Below are 20,071 nucleotides of genomic sequence, written 5' to 3'. Positions count from 1 at the left end.
GGCCTAGGTGCCCTTCAATTTTTGGTCACTTAAAAAGAGCACTAGAACTTTTAATTTCCTTTAAAATGAGCCCTCTTGCGACATTCTAGGACCACTGGGTCGATACGATCACCCTTGGAAAAAAAAAAAAAAAATAAATAAACACGCATCCGTGATTTGTCTTCTGGCAATAAATGAAAAATTCCACATTTTTGTAGATAGAAGCTTGAAACTTCTACAATAAGGTTCTCTGATACGCTGATTCATTGCATGACTTTTAGGGGGTGTTTCCCCCTATTTACTAAAATGAGGCAAATTTTCTCAGGCTCTTAACTTTTAATGGGTAAGACTAATCTTGATGAAACTTATATATTTAAAATCAGCATTAAAATGTATTTTTTTAATGTAACTATTGGTATCAAAATTCCATTTTTTAGAGTTTCGGTTGCTATTGAGCCGGGTCGCTCCTTACTACAGTTCGTTACCACGAACTGTTTGATGCTTCAGTAGTTTGATATTGTTACTTAGATACTAGTTTTGATACTTTGATTAAAGTTTGATGTTGAAAAAAAATCTTATTTTAGGAAATAATGAGTTTTGTTTAAAAACTTGTAACTTTTGCAATGAAAAAATCGAACAAATATTAATTCTAAAAAAAAACTTTCTGAGAGTTTTGCCCCCAATTGTGTCCGAAAGAATTGGGGTTATGTACTTCTAATGAATGGTTCTTTCACTACAAACAAGAGTATGGCTACTGCCCGTTTCCTTAACGGTAAAAGTATCATTCTCTTACTTGAATAGATTGGGATGGAGGGGGAGCGTGCGAAGCTTGTTTTTATGCTATTCAGTGTTTGGAAAATAATTGTGAAAAATATTCTTTAATTACAATTTTTGTTATTGAACTTCGGCAATACGAAGATTTAATTAATTTGAGTAAAAAAAGATCGAAGATATCGAAATTGATATACAAATATAGAAAGTTCAAATACCGATCTATCGTTTAATCAAATTATCGCCCTACACTCCCAATTTGAAGCAAAACAGCGGATCGTAAAACTCATCTAAACGGACTTGAAGCAAAGCAGTGATTGAAGCAAAGCGCAATCACGCTTTGATTGCGTGAGCTAATTACCTATTTCATTAATTAGGAGGGAGATGAGCTATCTTCTATCTGTGTTAATCAGTGCTTCCACTCCTCCCGATTTATCGGGAGATCTCCCGACTTTTAGGAAAATCTCCCGACTGAAATTTCCTCCCGATTTCGGTTGAATTGAGCTCTGTCCAACTTGAAGTTTCTGATCTTTCTTGATTGTCTGGCAGAATGCAAAATATGTCTTTGTTGCCCGTAAAAGGGGGATTTCAAAGCCGCCGGCCGCGTTTGATTCGCGGAAGTCAACTGCGGACCCTAATTAATGACCTAGTCGGCAGCTTGTCCCGTGAGAGACCATTGTTGTGTTCGAAAAAGGGTTGATTTGATTTGATTCTCAGTTCATAACTTCATCTGATCTTCGATTCTACTTTGTTCTGTCCTGATTTTTTCCCCGACTTAAAAAAAAACCTCCCGATAATCTCCCGACTTTTTTGGAGTCGTTACTGATTTTCAGAAAAAAAAGTGGAAGCACTGGTTTCAAACAGTTCGTGGTAACGAACTGTAGTAAGGAGCGACCCGGCTCAATAGTAACCAAAACTCTAAAAAATGGAATTTTGATACCAATACCTACATCAAAAGAATTGCATTTTAATACTGATTTTAAATATATAAGTTTCATCAAGTTTAGTCTTACCCATCAAAAGTTACGAGCCTGAGAAAATTTGCGTTATTTTAGAAAATAGGGGGAAACGCCGCCTAGAAGTCATAGAATCTTAACGAAAATCACACCATCAGGTTCAGCGTTTCAGGAAACCCTACTGTAGAAGTTTCAAGCTCCTATCTACAAAAATGTGGAATTTTGTATTTTTTGACAGAAGGCAGATCACGGATGCGTGTTTATTTGTTGTTTTTTTTCCCCAGGGGTGATCGCATCGACCCAGTTGTCCTAGAATGTTGCAAGAGGGCTCATTCTAACGGAAATGAAAAGTTCTAGTGCCCTTTTTAAGTGACCAAAAAAATTGGAGGGCACCTAGGCCCCCTCCCACGCTAATTATTTTACCAAAGTCAACGGATCAAAATTCTGAGATAGCCATTTTATTCAACGTAGTCGAAAATCTTCATAACTATGTCTTTGGGGACGACTTACTCCCCCACAGTCCCCGTGGGAGGGGCAACAAGTTACAAACTTTGACCTGTGCTTACATAGAGTAATGGTTATTGGGAAGTGTACAGGTGTTTTCAGGGGGATTTTTTTGGTTGGAGGGAGGGGTTGAGAAGAGGGGGATATGCTGGGGAACTTTCCATCGATAATTTGTCATGGGGGAAGAAAATCTCCATGAAGGGAGCACAGGATTTACTAGCATTATTTAAAAAACAATGAAAAAATAAATATGAAAAAGTTCTTTCAGCTGGAAGTAAGGAACAGCATTAAAACTTAAAAAAAACAGAAATTATTACCCATATGAGGCGCTCACCTTCTCCTAATACCTCGCTCTTTACGCTAAAGCATTTTTAGTAATTTCAACTATTTATTCTACGGCTTTTGTGATTCTGGGGTCATTCTTAATGAATCGGGACAAAATTTAAGCTTTAGTGTAAAGAGCGAGGATCTGACAAGGGGGCGAACCCCCTCATATATGTAATAAAAATATGATAATACAAAAGTTCTTTACGTAAGCTAATTTATAAGATACGTAAATCTTTTACTAATAAAAATATTCGTAAAAAATTAAAAGTTCTAGTTGCCTTTTTAATTAACCGAAAAATCGGAGGGCAACTAGGCTTCCTCCCCCGCTCTTTTTTTCTCAAAATCATTCGATCGAAATTATGAGAAAGCCATTTAGCCCAAAAAAAAAAAAATGCAAATTTCGTTTTAATTATTCCTCTGCGGAGAGCCAAAATCAAAACATGCATTGATTCAAAAACGTTCAGAAATTAAATAAAAAAAACAAGTTTTTTTAACTGAAAGTAAGGAGCGACATTAAAACTTAAAACGAACAGAAATTACTTCGTATATGAAAGAGACTGCTTCCTCATCAACGCCCGGCTCTTTACGCTAAAGTTTTTTACTGTTTTAAAATGAGGAATTGAGAGAAAGAGTCAAACTTTAGCGTAAAGAGCGGGGCGTTGATGAGGAAGCAGCCTCTTTCATATACGAAGTAATTTCTGTTCGTTTTAAGTTTTAATGTCGCCCCTTACTTTCAGTTAAAAAAAAACTTGTTTTTTTTATTTAATTAATATCAAAATCTCCTAGTTAAAATACGGTGGTATTTGGATGTGTCTTGAAAAGGCTATGCCATAATTGTTGGGTATAATTCAAATTTATTTGTTTTGTTAATGTGTGTATTTTAAGGCCAGTTCTAGTTTCAAATGATTTTGTTTTTATGGCACTTGGTATCTACCAGGTGACATATAGCGATCGCAAATTCAGTCGGTCTGTCGGTCTTGGTTTTTCTACTTTAGGCACTTGCAGGTAAGCTGGGACGATGAAAATTGGCAGGCGTATCGGGAACCAGACCAGATTAAGTTAGAAATTGTCGTTTCCCCGATTCGACCATCTGGGGGGGGGAGTAGGGGGACGGCAAAATCGGGAAAAATAGAAAAAATGAGGTATTTTTAACTTACGAACAGGTGATCGGATATTAATGAAGTTTGATATTTAAAAGCATATTGTGCTTTAGAGCTCTTATTTTAAATCCTGACTTGGGGGCGGGGCCTAAAATCTTGGAAAACACTTAGAGTGGAGGGATCGGGATGAAACTTGGTGGGAAAGATAAGCAGAAGTCCTAGATACGTGGTTGACATAACCAGAAAGATCCGCTCTATTTTGGGGAGTTGGGAGGGGGGTAATTCTGAAAAATTACAAAAAATGAGGTATTTTTAACTTTCGAAGGAGTGACCGGATCTTGATGAAATTTTATGTTTAGAAGGACCTTGTAACTCAGATATCTTATTTTAAATCTCGATCGGATCCAGAGTCATTGGGGGGGGTGAGGTATAACCGGAAATATCGGAAAACAGTTAAAACGGAGAGATCAGGATGAAACTTAGTAGGAAGAATAAAAATATGTCCAAGATACGTGACTGACATAACCGGATCGGATCTGCTCTCTTTGGTGGAGTTTGGGGGGGGGCAATTCGGAAAAATTAGAAAAAATGAGGTATTTGTAACTTACGAACGGGTGGTCAGATCTTAATGAAATTTAATATTTATAAGGATCCTGTGCGTTAGAGCTCTCATTTTAAATCCTGACCCGATCCGAGACATTGGGGGGAGTTGGAGAGGGAAGCCGGAATTCTTGGAAAACGTGGAAATTGAGTTATCTTTATCTTACGAATGGGTGATCGGATCTTAATACAACTTGACATATAGAAGGATCTTATGTCTCAGATGCTCAATTTTCAATCCCAATCGGATCCAGGGACATAGGGGGTTGGAGGGGGGAAATAAAAATCTTGGAAAACGCTTAGAGTAGAGAGATCGGGATGAAAGTTGATGGGAAGAGTAAGCACCAGTTATAGATACGTGATTGACATAATTGGAACGGATCTGTTCTCTTTGGAGGAGCTGTAGGGTGTTGATCTGGAAAAATTAGAAAAATTGAGGCATTTTTAACTTAAGAACAGGTGACCGGATCTTAATGAATTTTGATATTTAGAAGGAACCCATGTCTCAGAGTTCTTATTTCAAATCCCGACCTGATCTGTTGACATTGGGGGAGTTGGAGGGGGAACCAGAAATATTAAAATACGCTTAGAGTGGAGAAATCGGGATGAAACTTGGTGAGTAGAATAAGCAAATGTCATAGATACGTGATTGACGTAACCGTACTGGATCCACTCTCTTTGGGGGAGTTAGGGGGTGGGGTTCAGTGCTTTGGCGAGTTTGATGCTTCTAGGCGTGCTAGGAGGATGGAAATTGATAGGCGTGTCAGGGAGCTGCACAAATTGACTTGATAAAGTCGTTTTCCCCGATCCAACCATCTGGGGGGCTGAAGCGAGAGGAAAAAATTGAAAAATGAGATATTTATAACTAGAGAGTGGGTGATCGGATCATAATGAATTCTGATATTTAGAAGGACCTCGTGACTCAGAGCTCTTATTTTAAATCCTGACCGGAATTAACCCTCTGATTTTTCTTTTCAAATCAATCAATTGATTCTTAGAATTTTGCTAGAGCTCATACCATATGAGTTCTTGGCCCTTGGCTCTTCCGGCCTCGCTACAAGTGCCATATGAGCTCTTAACTCTTGTTTTATATGGTTCAAAGTCTTAAAATACAATATTATTATTGTTATTATTTTTGTTATTATAAGTTTTCCATCAAAATTACTATTTTTAATATTGTTATTATAGCGCACTTGTTTCATGGATTGATTTGAAATAACACAATTTGTAACAAAAGATTTCTGAGGCTGTTGGAAACTAATTTGGGAGCTGTTGTTGCAATGTAGAAGTCAAATGAAAATATTTTAAGCAGATACTGTGCACAATTTCCTTATTTACTTAAAGGAGAAACAAGTATAAGGCTAATCAAATCTGTTAGCTTGTAAGCAAGGGTGTCAATGGGAGGTAGAGGGAGAAGGGGTAAAAAGGGTCCAATTGCTCCTAGATTTTGAAAAAGATCTTTTATAGTGTTTTTGATGCTAAACTACCTCCCACTATAGATTTTGAAAACTACTGTTTTTTGTGTGTTAATCAAACAAAATAAAATAAAAATAAACCTTGCCCTTTCCAATTTTTTTGTGAATTGGTCCTCATAAGCTTTGTATAACTATTTTTCGTAATTACAGAAATTGCATACATGTAATTTTACTTTTGAGGATGCTGTAGCTTGGGTTTTGTACAGTGCCTCTTACCATAACATAAGAACATTCAAGTGAAATGGGAATTTGATTGGAAATACTATCTTTAAGAGGAAAAAAGTACTAGCCTAGAGCAGCTTTGCTCGAGAGTTCTCGGTCAAGTCAGGTTTATGGAAGACAGGACTTGGAAACTCACTTAGGATATTCGATTATAAGTTAACTTTTTTGAAGTAATCGTGTGATTGAGGGCATTTTTCCAGCTGGTTGCAAATCCAATTTTCATGAAAATGAAATGAAGCTCAGATGTTTGAGCATTTTCACTGGTATCAAAATCGTCAATAACCCTTAAACCGAAATTAAAAAGAATAGAGAGACAATATAATATTGATAGAAACGAAGGCGACTCAAGAGAAAATGTATCGATATGAAAAAATTGGCATGTAAATCATAAAAAACGACAAGATGTTTAGTCCCTGCATGTAAAGGGTACAAATTATATAAAACTATCACACATGCGTATATATATATATATATATATATATATATATATATATATATATATATATATATATATATATATATATATATATATATATATATATAATTTATGAGTATGTGATGACATTTTTTTTAAAGCAGCGGTCATATGCAGATTCAGCAATACTTCCATGTATAAGCTTGCATATCTGGCTTTGAACTTGGGGATACCCCTATCTCAATACCTCACTTTTTGCGCTAAAGTTTGAATTTTGTCCCAATTCTAAAAGAACGACTCCTGAAAGCCAAGGGTCATTCAGTGGAACAATAAGAAGCTTTCCTAAAAGTAATAAAAAGAATTAAGCGTTAAAAAGGTGGTATTGAGGAGGGGGCGAATCCCCTCATATACGAAACAATTTCTGTTTTGTTTTAAGTTTCAATATTGCTCCATACTTTCAGCTGTAAAAATCTTTTTTTTCTATTTGATTAAATAAAAAAATAAGTTTTTTGAAATGACTCGCAAATCGCACTTTCTCGCAACTCTACTTTTTAAAACAATAAAAAACTTTAGCGTAAAGAGCGGGGTGTCGAGGAGGAAAAGCCCCTTTCATATACGGAGTAATTTCTGTTCGTTTTAAGTTTTAATGTCGCTCCTTACTTTCATTTCAAAAATCTTGTTTTTTTTATTTAATTTCTGAAAGTTTTTGAATTAATGCATGTCTGATTTTGGCTCTCCGTACATAAATTATTAAAATGAAATTTGTATATTAATTATATTTGGCTAAATGGCTTTACTTAGTTTTGATCAGACGATTTTGAGAAATAAGGGGTGGGGAAGGAGGCCTAGTTGCCCTCCAATTTTTTGGTTACTTAAAAAGGCAACTAGAACTTTTAATTTTTAACGAACGTTTTTATTAGTAAAAAATATACGTAACTTAAAAATTAACTTACGTAGCAAACTTTTATATTCTTATATTTGTATTATATATATGAGGGGGTTTGTCCCCTCGTTAATACCTCACTCTTCACACTAAATCTTAAGTGTTGTCCCAGTTCTTTAAGAATGACACCTGAATCAGAAAGGCCGTAGAATAAATAGTTGAAATTACTAAAAATAATTTAGCATAAAGAGTGAAGTATTTATTTCCTCCTAAATACCTCGCTCTTTATGCTAAAGTATTTTTAGAGCCCCTCATATGCGTAATAATCTCTGTTCGTTTTAAGTTTTAATGCTTCTCCTTACTTTCAATTGAAAAAACTTTTTTCATATTTATATTTTCATTGTTTTTATTTTAATAGTAATGCTAGAAAATCCTGCGCCCTTTTCATTGAATTTCTCTTCCCCCATGAAATATTCCTCCAAGGAAAGGTCCTCCCATATAGCACCCTCCCCTGAGCCTCACACCCAAACCAAAAAAAAACCCTGAAAACGTCGGTACACTTCCCAATAACCATTACTGTATGTAAACATTGGTCAAAGTTTGTAACTTGCAGCCCCTCCCCCAGGGACTCCGGGAGGGGGGTAAGTCATCCCCAAAGACATAGTTATTATGGTTTTCGACTATGCGAAACAAAATGGCTATCTCAAAATTTTGATCCGTTGACTTTGGGAAAAAATGAGCGTGGGAGGGGGCCCAGGTGCCCTCCAAATTTTTTTGGTCACTTCAAAAGGGCACTATAACTTTTCATTTCCGTTAGAATGAGCCCTCTTGCAACACTCTAGGACCACTTGGTCGATACGATGACCCCTGGGGAAAAAAGACAAACAAACAAACAAATAAACACGCATCCTTGATTTGTCCTCTGGCAAAAAATTACGAAATCCCACATTTTTGTAGATTGGACCTTGAAATTTTTTCTATAGGGTTCTCGGACACGCTGAATGCGATGGTGCGATTTTCGTTAAGATCCTATGACCTTTAGGGGGTTTTTCCCCCTATTTTCCAAAATAAGGCAAATTTTCTCAGGCTCGTAACTTTTGATGACAAAGACTAAATTTTATGAAACTTATATATTTAAAATCAGCATAAAAATCCGATTCGTTTGATATATCTTTTAACATCGAAATTCCGTTTTTTAGAGTTTCGTTTACTATTGAGCCGGGTCGCTCCTTACTACAGTTCGTTACTACGAACTGTTTGATTCAAGAATAGAGGTAGGAAATATCGCCCTCTCTATCTGGTTGTAAAAAACTTGCCTCTCCAGCGGTGTAAATATGAAGAAAATTATAAAATGGCAGTTTGTGTTATCTCTTTCCCCTTATTTCATTCCAAGTGTCATTAGGTAATGCTGCTAAAAAAAAAAAAAAAAAAAAAAAAAAAAAAAAAAAAAAAAAAAAAAAAAAAAAAAAAACTTGAGGTACATACATATGTATTTAAAGACATTGAAATCGAAATATAATTTTCAGTGTGCATCTTTACCATATTTAGCTTCTGAAAAGTATTTGTCAACTGATTTTCTATTGTAGTTCCTGTTCTGAATTACTTTTATTTTCTAATATTTTTTTTGGAACTCCTGTGTTGTTTAGTACACGAGTTAAGATTGGCAAAGGATTGAACCATAGAAGGCCTCTGTATTAGGAGCGTAGTAAGAAGGGCTATGAAATTTGCGAAAAGTATCCACACTTCTATTCTTAATAAACATATTTCGTAGTGCCACGGACGTCTAGAGTACTAAATTTATCACTATGTCTCTGGTCAGTTCACTAACTAGATATTTGCGCATCCTGAACCTAAAGCAGTCGATGGAGAATTTTTATGGAAAAACTGCCTTAGGATTATGGCTCCAGATGAATGTGTAGTGCCAAAACAGCCCTGGTCTTGAATAACTATTTTCCATATACTGCACGTAATTTCTACTTCAGATTATCTGATCAACCCATGTACCTATCTCTTTGTCTGTTTGGCTGGAGAAACCGCGACATTATGAAGCAGGCTCGTACCCATGAATCTTTTTCAGAAGGCCCAACAATCCAAAAGGAAATTTGGAGGGAGGGGCAGGCAATAAAAAATATTTAATTACGACTTTAATTAGACGCACCTGAAAATTCAAAAAAATAAAATTTTTGTGGAGAGCTCCAATGCCCCCATTTAGTTACGACCCTGTTATGAGGGAAATATCCTCCGATGAAGATAAGGGTGGTTTGCTTATAGAAGACAGTAATCGATTTCCACATTAAACCTTGTCTTTAAAGATAGCAGTTGATATTTTGCAGTGCCAACTACTCACTTCTGGATTTTCAACAACATCAAGCCCTATTCTGCATTTGGTATGTCAATTGAGAAGTCAATAAAAATTCTACTTCTGCGTCAACAGGACTGGATAAAAGTTGTCACATCCTCATCTGCCTCATGTTTCTGTCTATGTTGAAGTTTTCAGAGCATAGGCTTTTGTTACAAAACAAAATGTCGGATCCTTTGATGTATCCAACCTTATCAACAGAGATGATAAGCTTTCTTTACATATTTGAGTACTTTACACTTTCGAGAACAAATGACAGCTCGATGGACCACGCTCATACATTTCTTTTTTAAATTCAAGAAATATTAAATGAAGACAACCCTTTTTTTTCTGATACATGTAATTCTTAGTAAATTTTTCTCCTTAATAGAATCAGGAGCGTCAATTAGGGTGTTGGGGCTTGGGGTGAGATTACCACCCCCACCCCCCCCCCCCTAGATTTTTGCTCTCTTCCTCCTAGACTTTGAAAAATACATTCTTTTGGTATTTTCATTCAAAAATACCTTTTTTGATGTTTTCACTGACAAAAAATGAAAAAACAACACATTTATCCCCTAAATTTGAATAGCATATTCTCTTTCACCCCTAGATTCTCGTGAATTAACGCTCCTGATTTGAACAGAATGCTTCACCAATTAACTTTTTATCTTACTAAGATAAGATAAAATACTTTTAAGGTAAGATAATATCTTACTGTTAAGCTTGAAAGATTCCTCTTTTAAATCCTCTTTGATTCCTTGAAAGTATTTTAATTCTCTTGGAAGTGTTCAGATCTCTTTGGGACTCGTTTCTGGTAATATCAATACTCCCAAAAATAAGGGAAAAAAAGATAAATATGCTCTGAAATGTTTTCTCTTTTAGGTTCTTTCTCCTGTTTTGGGGCTGCTTGGTTACTCCCAGTTCTCAGTCAAACACATTAAACAGCTTATTTTCGAATTTTCGATCACAAGGTAAGCTTATCTCTTCATAACATAGTTTATGCGAGTGATAATGGAACTTTTGAGCTTTGTGTGTAAAAATTTGAAAAATTGAAACATAATTTACGTGGTGTGTCACATATCACGAAAGTAAAACAGTGGCGTAATTTCGTCAAAATTGTATGGTGGGGGTGAAGTTGAAGCCAATTTTTCCAAATCAAGTGAAAATGACAGTTAAAACTGAAAAATGATCTATATATCAACATAAAGGCAAAGATACACTAAAGAAAACTGACCTGCTTCTCTGAACACTTAGTTAGAGAAGTTAGTTTTTACTTAGTTTTACTTAGTTAGTTTTTACAAGATTTTTGGCAGATACTGAAATTCGGGGGGGGGGGGGGAAACTAAGGTCTGGGGGGGGGCCAAACTTGGGTATGGAGGCGGCAGTTACCATCCCCTCCTGGCCTTTTGCAATTTGCGCCCTAAAGACTAAAAGATTGAAATATTTATAATTGTTCTAAGTTAATTCTTTGCTTTAATGGTATTTAAAATACAAAAACTAAAATTATGAAAGGAATCAGTGACTGTTAGCGCTGAAGTTCGTCTGCTAAATCTTTTATCGAACTTCTGTTTGCTAAATTTCAAGGTAAGCTAGCACCATAACGTTATCTCTTAACCGATTTCGTTTCTTTGTCTTAATATTATTTAATGCTAAGAAAAATTCGCTCAAAAATTTAAATTGTTATCAGAGTTATTGTTAGATCTTTCAAATTGTTATAAACGTTTAAAGTATTTAGTTTCAATATCTTGCTTTAAAATTTCATATTTACTTTCAAAAGAGTTGATGTATTAGCAGGAATAATTTATTGTTAAAAAATTCACAAACAAGATCAATCAGTAGCTCACGAAAAGCGTTGTTTGCGAGTGTATACTATTAGCACAAATAATAACAATAAAAATAAAGCACTGGAGGGGGAAACCATGTGCCAGGAGCTACACATATGAAAAATTGAAAACACCTATCATAGTCTCAATACTTTGTAAAAACCTTGTGATAAAATTTCGTCAAAACACTCCACAGATCTCTCCAACACTTATTCTTGACACAGCCGTCTCATGTTACTGAACATTACAAAAAAGAAGGTAAAGGATGCGGCACTCGACCCTTAAGATCCGAACCGGCGGGGCTGGTCTCCGTCTCAAGGCCCTTCAGCTAGGAAGTGCAATGGGGGGATGAGGGCCAGCCATACTGTGCCATTGCACACCTTCCTGTTCACCTTCCCAAGATTTCTCCAGGCACCCATTTAGAGCTGGGTCGACTCTTTTTGAGCTTACAGAGTCACACCACCCCAAATAATTTGGGACAGACCCCCTTCCCAAATCATTGGGTACACTAGGATTCGAACCCTTACCCTCTAGGCCAAAGGATCCTAAATAAATAGTCAATAGCACGATGATTGAACTTCCAGTAGAAGCGCACAAAATTATCTGTTGTGAAGTAGCGGGGCAGTTAAAAAATTCACTATTTTTGATACAACTAACATTACATCCTTCAATTCTGGAAATGTAGATTTGGAACGCAACACTTCCTGATGGACAATGCTATGAAAAGGAATAAATGTATGTCTAATAATTTCTTTCAAAAGTTTGTAAATCCCACATTTTTTCCAATCATATTTATTTGTGAACGCTGTTTAATCTTTAAGATGTGTGTCAGCGAAATGAGCTTGCGGGTCAGCACTGACACGCGTGTCACAGTTTCGCCCGCCATTACTAGTCTAAGCAATAGCGTTGACCTAATAAAGGGTCATATATTATTTATTATACATAATATACTATATATAAGGCCATATAGGGCCTTATACCTCGTATAGATTGTCTATACGCATCTCTTATAGCCTAGATTTCCCCCCAACTTTGTCATACCTAATGGTGGCAGGAATTTGGAAGAGAGCTTATCTTTACGTCTCTTTTGCAGTCAAAAAGCTGATTATCTAATTGTTTTCATTAAACAGCTAAGTATAACTAACAAGTTTTGCCCCAAACCCTTCACTGTTGTGTTATTAATTAATTCTGATTTCTATAAAATTTTCTTTCTTCACTCATATGTAATAATAAATTTCTTATTTGGCTTTCCATAAGATCTATACTTTACAAATTATTTATTTCATGTACTGGTACAAATATGGGACGTCACTTCTGAGAGAGGGAGGGAGCAAATTAATTATGTAAGCAAAGTCATGGGGTTACTTGAAATTGCAGGAAGTTATGGGGAACACAGCAGTAATTATATTTAGGAGAGGGATTGATTCTGATACCTCCAACCTCTGCACATGTCTACCCCTAAAAGGAGCTTGTTGGACAGTATTGCCCTACTTTTCATAAATTTGAATTTTTATCAAAAAAAATTGATTTCCTTTTTTACTTTTTTCGATTTTACAAAATTTATTGTGGATTCGTACATTTTGCTAGCTTACGTACATCACAGGGAGCCTTAGAGAATTTTTCCTGGTGCGTGGGCAAGTTTAGAAAATAAAAAACTTAAAGCGAAAAACAAGGAATCACAAGATAAATCGAGGCATTTTTATATATGGGGTTGAAGGTAAGGACCTGAAAGGACCTCCCTTAAGTCTCTTGTGTGTCCTTACAAAGGATTTTTCAATCTACAGTTTTGCTCGTTATAATTAAGTTGTTGGTATCTTGCAGTTGCAACAAATATCTGTAGTTTCATAGACAATTAAGCAGCCTTATGAGAGAATCCAGATTGTGAATGTTTATTGTAGTTTCTCTACCCATCACTTTTCAAATACTCTGTAAAGTGTACTGATCAATTTTTGTGGCGAAATAATTATTTGGCTACACCCACATTTAGCATGTATCACCATCTATCACAAAAAATGTATCACGTTTCAGATTGACTTCAAAACATTCATAAGCTAGATTTGCATAGTTTATTTATTGTGTCACGAACGCTTGGATGTCTTTTAAAACGCAGAAGTATGGTTAATACACGTTTATAAAAACAATAAGATAATACTTTTGATTTTCTGCGCAATCTACCATTGATGAGCTAGACTATTTAACATCACGAAAAGAAATAGCTGTAAATGCTTGGGTTCATTTCATATATGTTTGTAAATTTGGTCAGTAGAAACCTTGCCACTAACATTTTTATTATGCGATATTATTTTTTGAACCAAAGAGCATGGGAAACCTGTAAAATTAAAAACTCGTACTAGCATCGGAAGTGAAAATCACCAACGCTATCTAGCGTTTGACGACTTTAGTGATGGTAGGCGATGATGCTTGGTGATTGTAGAGTCCTTACTAAAAGAATTTTGTAATTAATTTTTTTGACTTACATGAGTTGTATTACTAGTAAAGATGGTGGGTACAGTGAAAGTGATAAAAGTAGAATAACCAGGCCGAGATGTTTTTTTCACAATTGAATAAAGTTTGGAAGAACAAGAAGATAGGCCTGAGAGTTAAAATTAGAATATTAGAAGCTACAGTGGCAACAGTTGCCAGATATGGTTCTGAAGTGTTGCCGCACTTTGAAAGACAGAGGAAGGATCCACAAGTTGTTTTCAAGACGAATTGTCGATGTTTGTTTTAGGTACCCGTTTCACTGACCGAATTTCAAACGGTAAATTGTACGGAAAATGTGGTTCTATCAGACTATAATGAGAGAAAGGTTGAAATGACTAGGACGTGTGCTGTTGATGAAGGATGACAGATTGAAAAAGATCTTCCTTTTCGACCAACCATGTAGGGCCAAACGAAAAACCGGTTGTCCCCGAATGGGGTGGAAAGATGTAAGAAAGAATTTGAAGAGGATTAGGACATTTCAGGAGGATGTAAAGAAGGAAGCTTGGATAAATTGAGATGGAGAAGGAGTGTGCACATCTGTGCTGGCCTCGAAAGGCTTGGCATTGCAGTAAGCTGTTGTTATTAGTAGTAGTAGAAAAGTGGCGCACGCTTTTCTTTTCAGAAACTTTAAAATGAAGCGTTGTGTAAATTAAGCAGAGATTCTGTTCCCAGTAGGCCTATTACTTTATAGTCAACTTTTCCATTAATCCTCCAACATCTTCGTGAGTTGAGCTAAGCTTACACTTTGCAGATTGGATTTTTGGCATAAAATATTTCCTGAAAATGAAAGGTGCTGATTAATTATCACCTACAGAGAAATTCCAGTTCTAATTATGTTGCATCATAGATTAACCGTATTAAACATTCAGTTTCTTTTGAAATTTTTAAAATTTTTAGTCTTGATGCACTTTTTTACTTTTTTATGAGTCGGACAAACCCTTCTCTTTCCCTCTGGATACAGCCATGGTTGGAGCTTTAATGATCTAAAACTTATGGCCGAAAAAGTAATGCGTAGGACCTCACGAAGTGACTTCGGAACTTTTTATTTAATTTTAAAAAGAACTTAAACATTCGTATTTGTAGGCACTGGAGCACATAATTAAATACTCTGACAAAATAAAAAAAAAAACTGAAAAGAAGCTGAAAATGTAAACTTTAAGGCATTTTAGTATCAACTTTGTAAAATTTTCTTCTTTAGAAACTATTTAGTATTACTAACCAAAGAGCCTGTCCAACAATACAGATACAAAGAAAAAATGTGCAAATACTCTCTTGTGTGAGCCGAAAATAACATCTGTCCGCCATTCCTAAAGCACAAAATTCTAAGTACTCTTTTCCCTCTAAGAATGAAAAACATTTCCTGAATGTTCTAACTCGACCCTCAAGTCGTGGGACGAATTTATCAGATTTCCCTATTAAATTCGACGCACATTTTCTCATTTTCCCTATTAATTCGACGCAATTATTAGAAAATAAACTGACACTTTCAAAATTACTTATAAAATAATTTGCCAAAACAGTTACATTTTAAGGCAAACAAAACTGTTTGTTTTCCATAAAAAAAAGGTTAGGTGGGCTTTCTTTGCAGGCGCTTGCTATGTTGTTAATTTTTACTTTATTTTTTCGTTGGAATTTACCGATGTTGCCATTTACACCTAGTACGATAGGATAAAATATTGTTTTAGCTCAGGTAGTATTCATAATTAATCCACAATTTTCTAGTGGTGAAATCTACATTTTAGCGGTTAGTTAAGCTATTCAAGATTATATAATATCAAGAAAAATTAGAATATACCCTAACAAATGCTTTTTTTTTTAGAGTAATTCTATATTTTCATTGCTGAAACATAATAAAGAATTTTACTCAAGGTTTTTATTTTTGAAATAGATGCCCGTTTTCCAACCCTACTCGAAAGCTTTTTGAGGGAAACTAATGAAGATTAGTATATCGACGATAAATAACCTGGAAATATACACTTAAATTGTGTTATGGCAAACTAAATTTATCAATACAGGTGATTCTCGAGAGAGCGCAGAACTAGCAGCTCAGGTTCCCTTCCCCAGCTACGATACTCTTTCCAAAACATAAGATACTATTTCTACTGAGCAATAATTATATTGAAAAACACTTATTTTGTAGTAAAACTGTGACGTGTAACATGCTTTGATGACTTTTAAACCTAGATGGTGCAAATGCATGGTGATTAGTTAGGAAGTGTTCATAAAACGTAAGATGTAACATAAGACATGACATAATATATCATTTCTAATGAGCACTAATTGTACTAAAAGCACCTATTTTGTATAGTAAAATTACAACTTGTAACATACTTGCTTTCAGGATTTGTAAACATGGATGGTGCACTTGCATAGGGAATATTTTAAAAGCTTGTGTTTACCACCCATGGATTATTAAAACCTAAAGAACGTGTGATTTAATGGAGTAATTCTGTAATGAAACAAGTGGTTTGCCGTGTTTTCGTTTGCAGTTTTCCAGCGATTTTCGTCATGGGATCTTGCAGCGAATGACCGGTTGATACTAGAAAAGGTCAGAATCAATATTGAACGATTTTGTCGAATTTTGAGTAGATAAATGTCTGAAATATTCTAGACGATTTCCTTTATTTCATTAACATCATTGAACCTTTAATCATTAATTAAAAATTACTTAGAATAAAATTTAGCCCCTCAAGGTAAACAATAGCGTTTGTTTTCCATGAAAAAAAAGAAAATAAAGTTTTTTAAAGTTCATCTCTCACCTTATGAATTCATTAATATAATTAATTTAATGAATTCATTAATACGAATTCATTTCCTAAATCAGGTTTCGTCATTTTTGTTTTATATTCTTTTTTTAAGTCACAATCAGATACTAAGAATGGTTTAGAAGAAAAATACAGTTTTGATTTAAGGACTCTGAAACTTACCTGTTGCTTTTTAAGCTAACTTTAAAGTATCTAAGCCTACATTTGATTCTTCCAACAAAACTACTGAGTTCTGGAAATGGAACATTTTCTTCTATGTTTTGCACTGTTCACTGGCTTCTAACTTGATCTATACCTTTTTGAATTTTCTAGATCCTTTCAACTTTCCTTAGACTACCCAGGCTTTCATATTCCTCTCTTGACATTCTTCGTTTTTTCAAGCCTTCTTCACTCCCATTTGACTTCCTTTGCTGGCTTCTGACTTCCTTTGTTGCCCTTGTCTTGCTCTAGTCCTTTTCCAACGTTCTTGGTCAGTATTGGAAAGGTAGCAATCGATACGGATGAAAGCCCCCTTTTTACTGCAACCCAACGAAATTATTGAAGTTTATATATAGCCTAGGGCTATTTCTGGTTCATTTAAGGGTAATCCATCTTTTTTGTTCCCGCTCAATTTTCGAAACAGATAATACGAATCTTAGTAACGCCACTGCTTGTTCTTCGATAGTTGACAAAACATAATTGGTCTTAGATATCTTCTCCTGTTAATCCAGTGGGAGAAAAAACAAAAGACGTTGATATTGTAAAAGCACGTTAGATTCTATGAAGATTAAATTAGATGAATAGGTTATGATATAGGTTATGAAAATATAACCACTGCTGAGCTAAAATTAGTGTTTTCTTTTGCACATCAAATTAAAATGGAAGAAATTATATGGAAAATAGAAAAATCTTTAGATTTCTAGGGGACAAGGTTACTATGGATTCCCCCATCCTCTCCTTGCATATGTCAGTACTTACATATTTAATCAAATTAAATACAAAAAAATTCGAATTTTGCAATTCACAGTTCTCTTTTGGTATTTGGCCAGTTAACAACAAGTTGATTTTAATCTGGATTAACCGTGTAGTTTTGGAATTTGTTACAAGTGCTGTTTGTTTGGCAAGTTTTTTTATGAATTATTTTACCTAGTGAAAGAAATAGACTTCTGGCTTGATTATTACACTGATTTTGACAGTGATTTGTTTGAGTGAAAGGACTGCTTTTAATATTTTAAAGTAACCCAAATAGGGAAGCAGAAGAGGGGCAGTTCCCCGTCGCAAGCATCGTTGTACCTACCGGGAGAGTCTCCTTTAAACTGCAGAGATTAGGTGAACGGGGACTGACGCTTCCCTTGTTTATTCGGGTACCTTCCATCTAGTGTTTTTTAAGCGAACGCTTCCTGAACGTTTACTAGAGTAAGGCTGCTAGAAAGGCTGGTGGCTTAACCGATAATATCGTAAAGACAGCTAGCGAATTCTTCTCAAAGGAATAGATAATGGAGGCTAAGGAATTACTTTGGTTGCGTTCCACTAATACAAGACCTAAGGACCGTAAAATCTCGGACAATGTCTTTGATATTGTCCACTCTCTTGATAAGTGTGATGAAAAGAAGGCTGATCTACCCAAGTTTGTGATACTTGAGCCCGGTGAAGTACCCTTCGTGCCTGGCGAAATTACAGCTACTATAACTAGGAAAGTAAAAGAACTGCGTGTGAAGTTAGATAACTTTGCAAAAGCAGGAAAGGGGAAATATGATCAGCCCGTTCAGCCGAGCCAATCTCAAATGAATAAGCCGCTTTACTCTGTTATACTAAAGAATCCGTCAATAAAATTTGACAGCCCGCTAGCCCGTAAAGATTACCTGGACTCTCTCAGCGGGCCTAGAAGCTCAAGTATAGTTGCACTGAAGACTTGTAAAAATGCTTGGAGTGTAGAAATGGCCGATAAAAATGCAGCCGATGAGTTGGAAGCTGCGATAAGTAGTGGTGACAATTAATCTGCATTAAGGGTTAAGTGTCCAGTCTTCTGCTGTAAAATCCGCCATGTGCCTGCTAACTCACATAGTGATGAACTTTGCGGCCTGATAAGAAACTGGGGGGTAGCTGATCGTCTCGGCACGTCTCGGTCTTTCAGGCTAAAATTTGGATCACAGGTCCATCTGAAGTATGCAATCCTTCTGTTATTGGTAATGAGTGGTTCCGTATCTCTGAACACAAGTTAATCCCTCTCCGTAGTTATAATTGCCAGTCTACGGCCACATAGCTAGTTCTGCGCCAGATGTGAAGGTGAGCATTTTCACTCTAAAGTTCATGTAACCTAGCTATGAAATGCGAAGTAACAAAGAAGACAAATCCGCCATTCCATAGCAAATTTACTACGAAAAAGAAGTAGCATACACACATAATTAAATTAAATGAAACTAATTTATTAGATACCAACATAAGATAAGTTCGTTAACGAATAAATCAATGCATACGTGTACTAATTTTGGAGGAAAAGCAACCTCTCGGAGGCATATGGACGTATACACATGAAAAATTAAGACAATTTGTACGGAAATACATGAAAAGCAAGAGTAAGGAAAAGCGCGCGATTCCACGGCAAGAGTCTAAAGACCCTCGTCTATCATAGATGTCCCCTTAAAATGCAACAACGAAAGCAACCAATCTATAATCTCTTCTTTATGATTTCCGTTTGACAAACGACCTTCACATGAACAAGTTAACAGAGCCGGATAAAGGGCTATTGGAACAATGGGGCCCCATCGCATCCCATGTTCTAATTGGCCCCACCCTGCCATCAAAATGAACACAATTTTTTTCAAAATCGCGAAATAATTTTTACAATTTTATGTAGCCGTTGCTCATGGAGGGGATCATTTTCCAGGCTAAAACTAATAAAAAAAACTATCTTATCAAACAGTTCGTGTTAACGAGCTGTAAGTAAGGAGTGACGCGGCTCTATAGTAACCGAAACTCTAGTAAAAAATGGAATTTTGATGCCAATGAATATATCAAAAGAATCGGCTTATTGTTCTGATTACAAATATAAAGCTTTATTAAGTCTTTTATTACCTACCAAAGGCTACAAGCCTGAGAAAAATTGTCTAATTTTAGAAAAAGAGTGAAAATATCCCCTGAAAGTCAAAGCACTTTAATGAAAATCACACGATCAGATTTAGCGTATCAGGGTATCCTACTGTAGAGTTCTTAAGCTCCTACCTGAAAAGTACGGAATTTTGTGTTTTTTTACCAGAAGAATGATTACAGATGCGTGTTTATTTGATTTTTACTCAAGGGTGATTGTATCGATCCAATAGTCCTAAAATATTAGGATAGAGCCCATTTAAATGGAAATTACAAGTTCTAGTGCTCTTTTTAAGTAACCAAAAATATTGGAGGGAAACTAGGCCCCCTCCCACACCCCAATTTTCCCAAAACCGGTGATTC

General features: G+C 35.6%; 1 protein-coding gene across 13 annotated transcripts in view; it reads left to right on the top strand.

Moving 5' to 3' along the window:
• LOC136031053 (collagen alpha-1(XVIII) chain-like) overlaps window positions 1-20,071 on the top strand; it is a 442,617-nt gene that overhangs the window by 79,257 nt on the left and 343,289 nt on the right. For all 13 annotated transcript variants that reach the window (XM_065710278.1, XM_065710277.1, XM_065710270.1 and 10 more), the window contains one exon: window positions 10,453-10,541. In XM_065710278.1, coding sequence (XP_065566350.1) covers window positions 10,453-10,541 — 89 coding nt within the window. The remainder of the gene's footprint in view (window positions 1-10,452; window positions 10,542-20,071) is intronic.

This window comes from Artemia franciscana, chromosome 9 (genome assembly GCF_032884065.1).
Source record: "Artemia franciscana chromosome 9, ASM3288406v1, whole genome shotgun sequence".
NCBI lineage: Eukaryota > Metazoa > Arthropoda > Branchiopoda > Anostraca > Artemiidae > Artemia > Artemia franciscana.
Note: the sequence above shows the minus strand (reverse complement) of the source record. Positions and strands in the feature narration are given on the sequence as shown.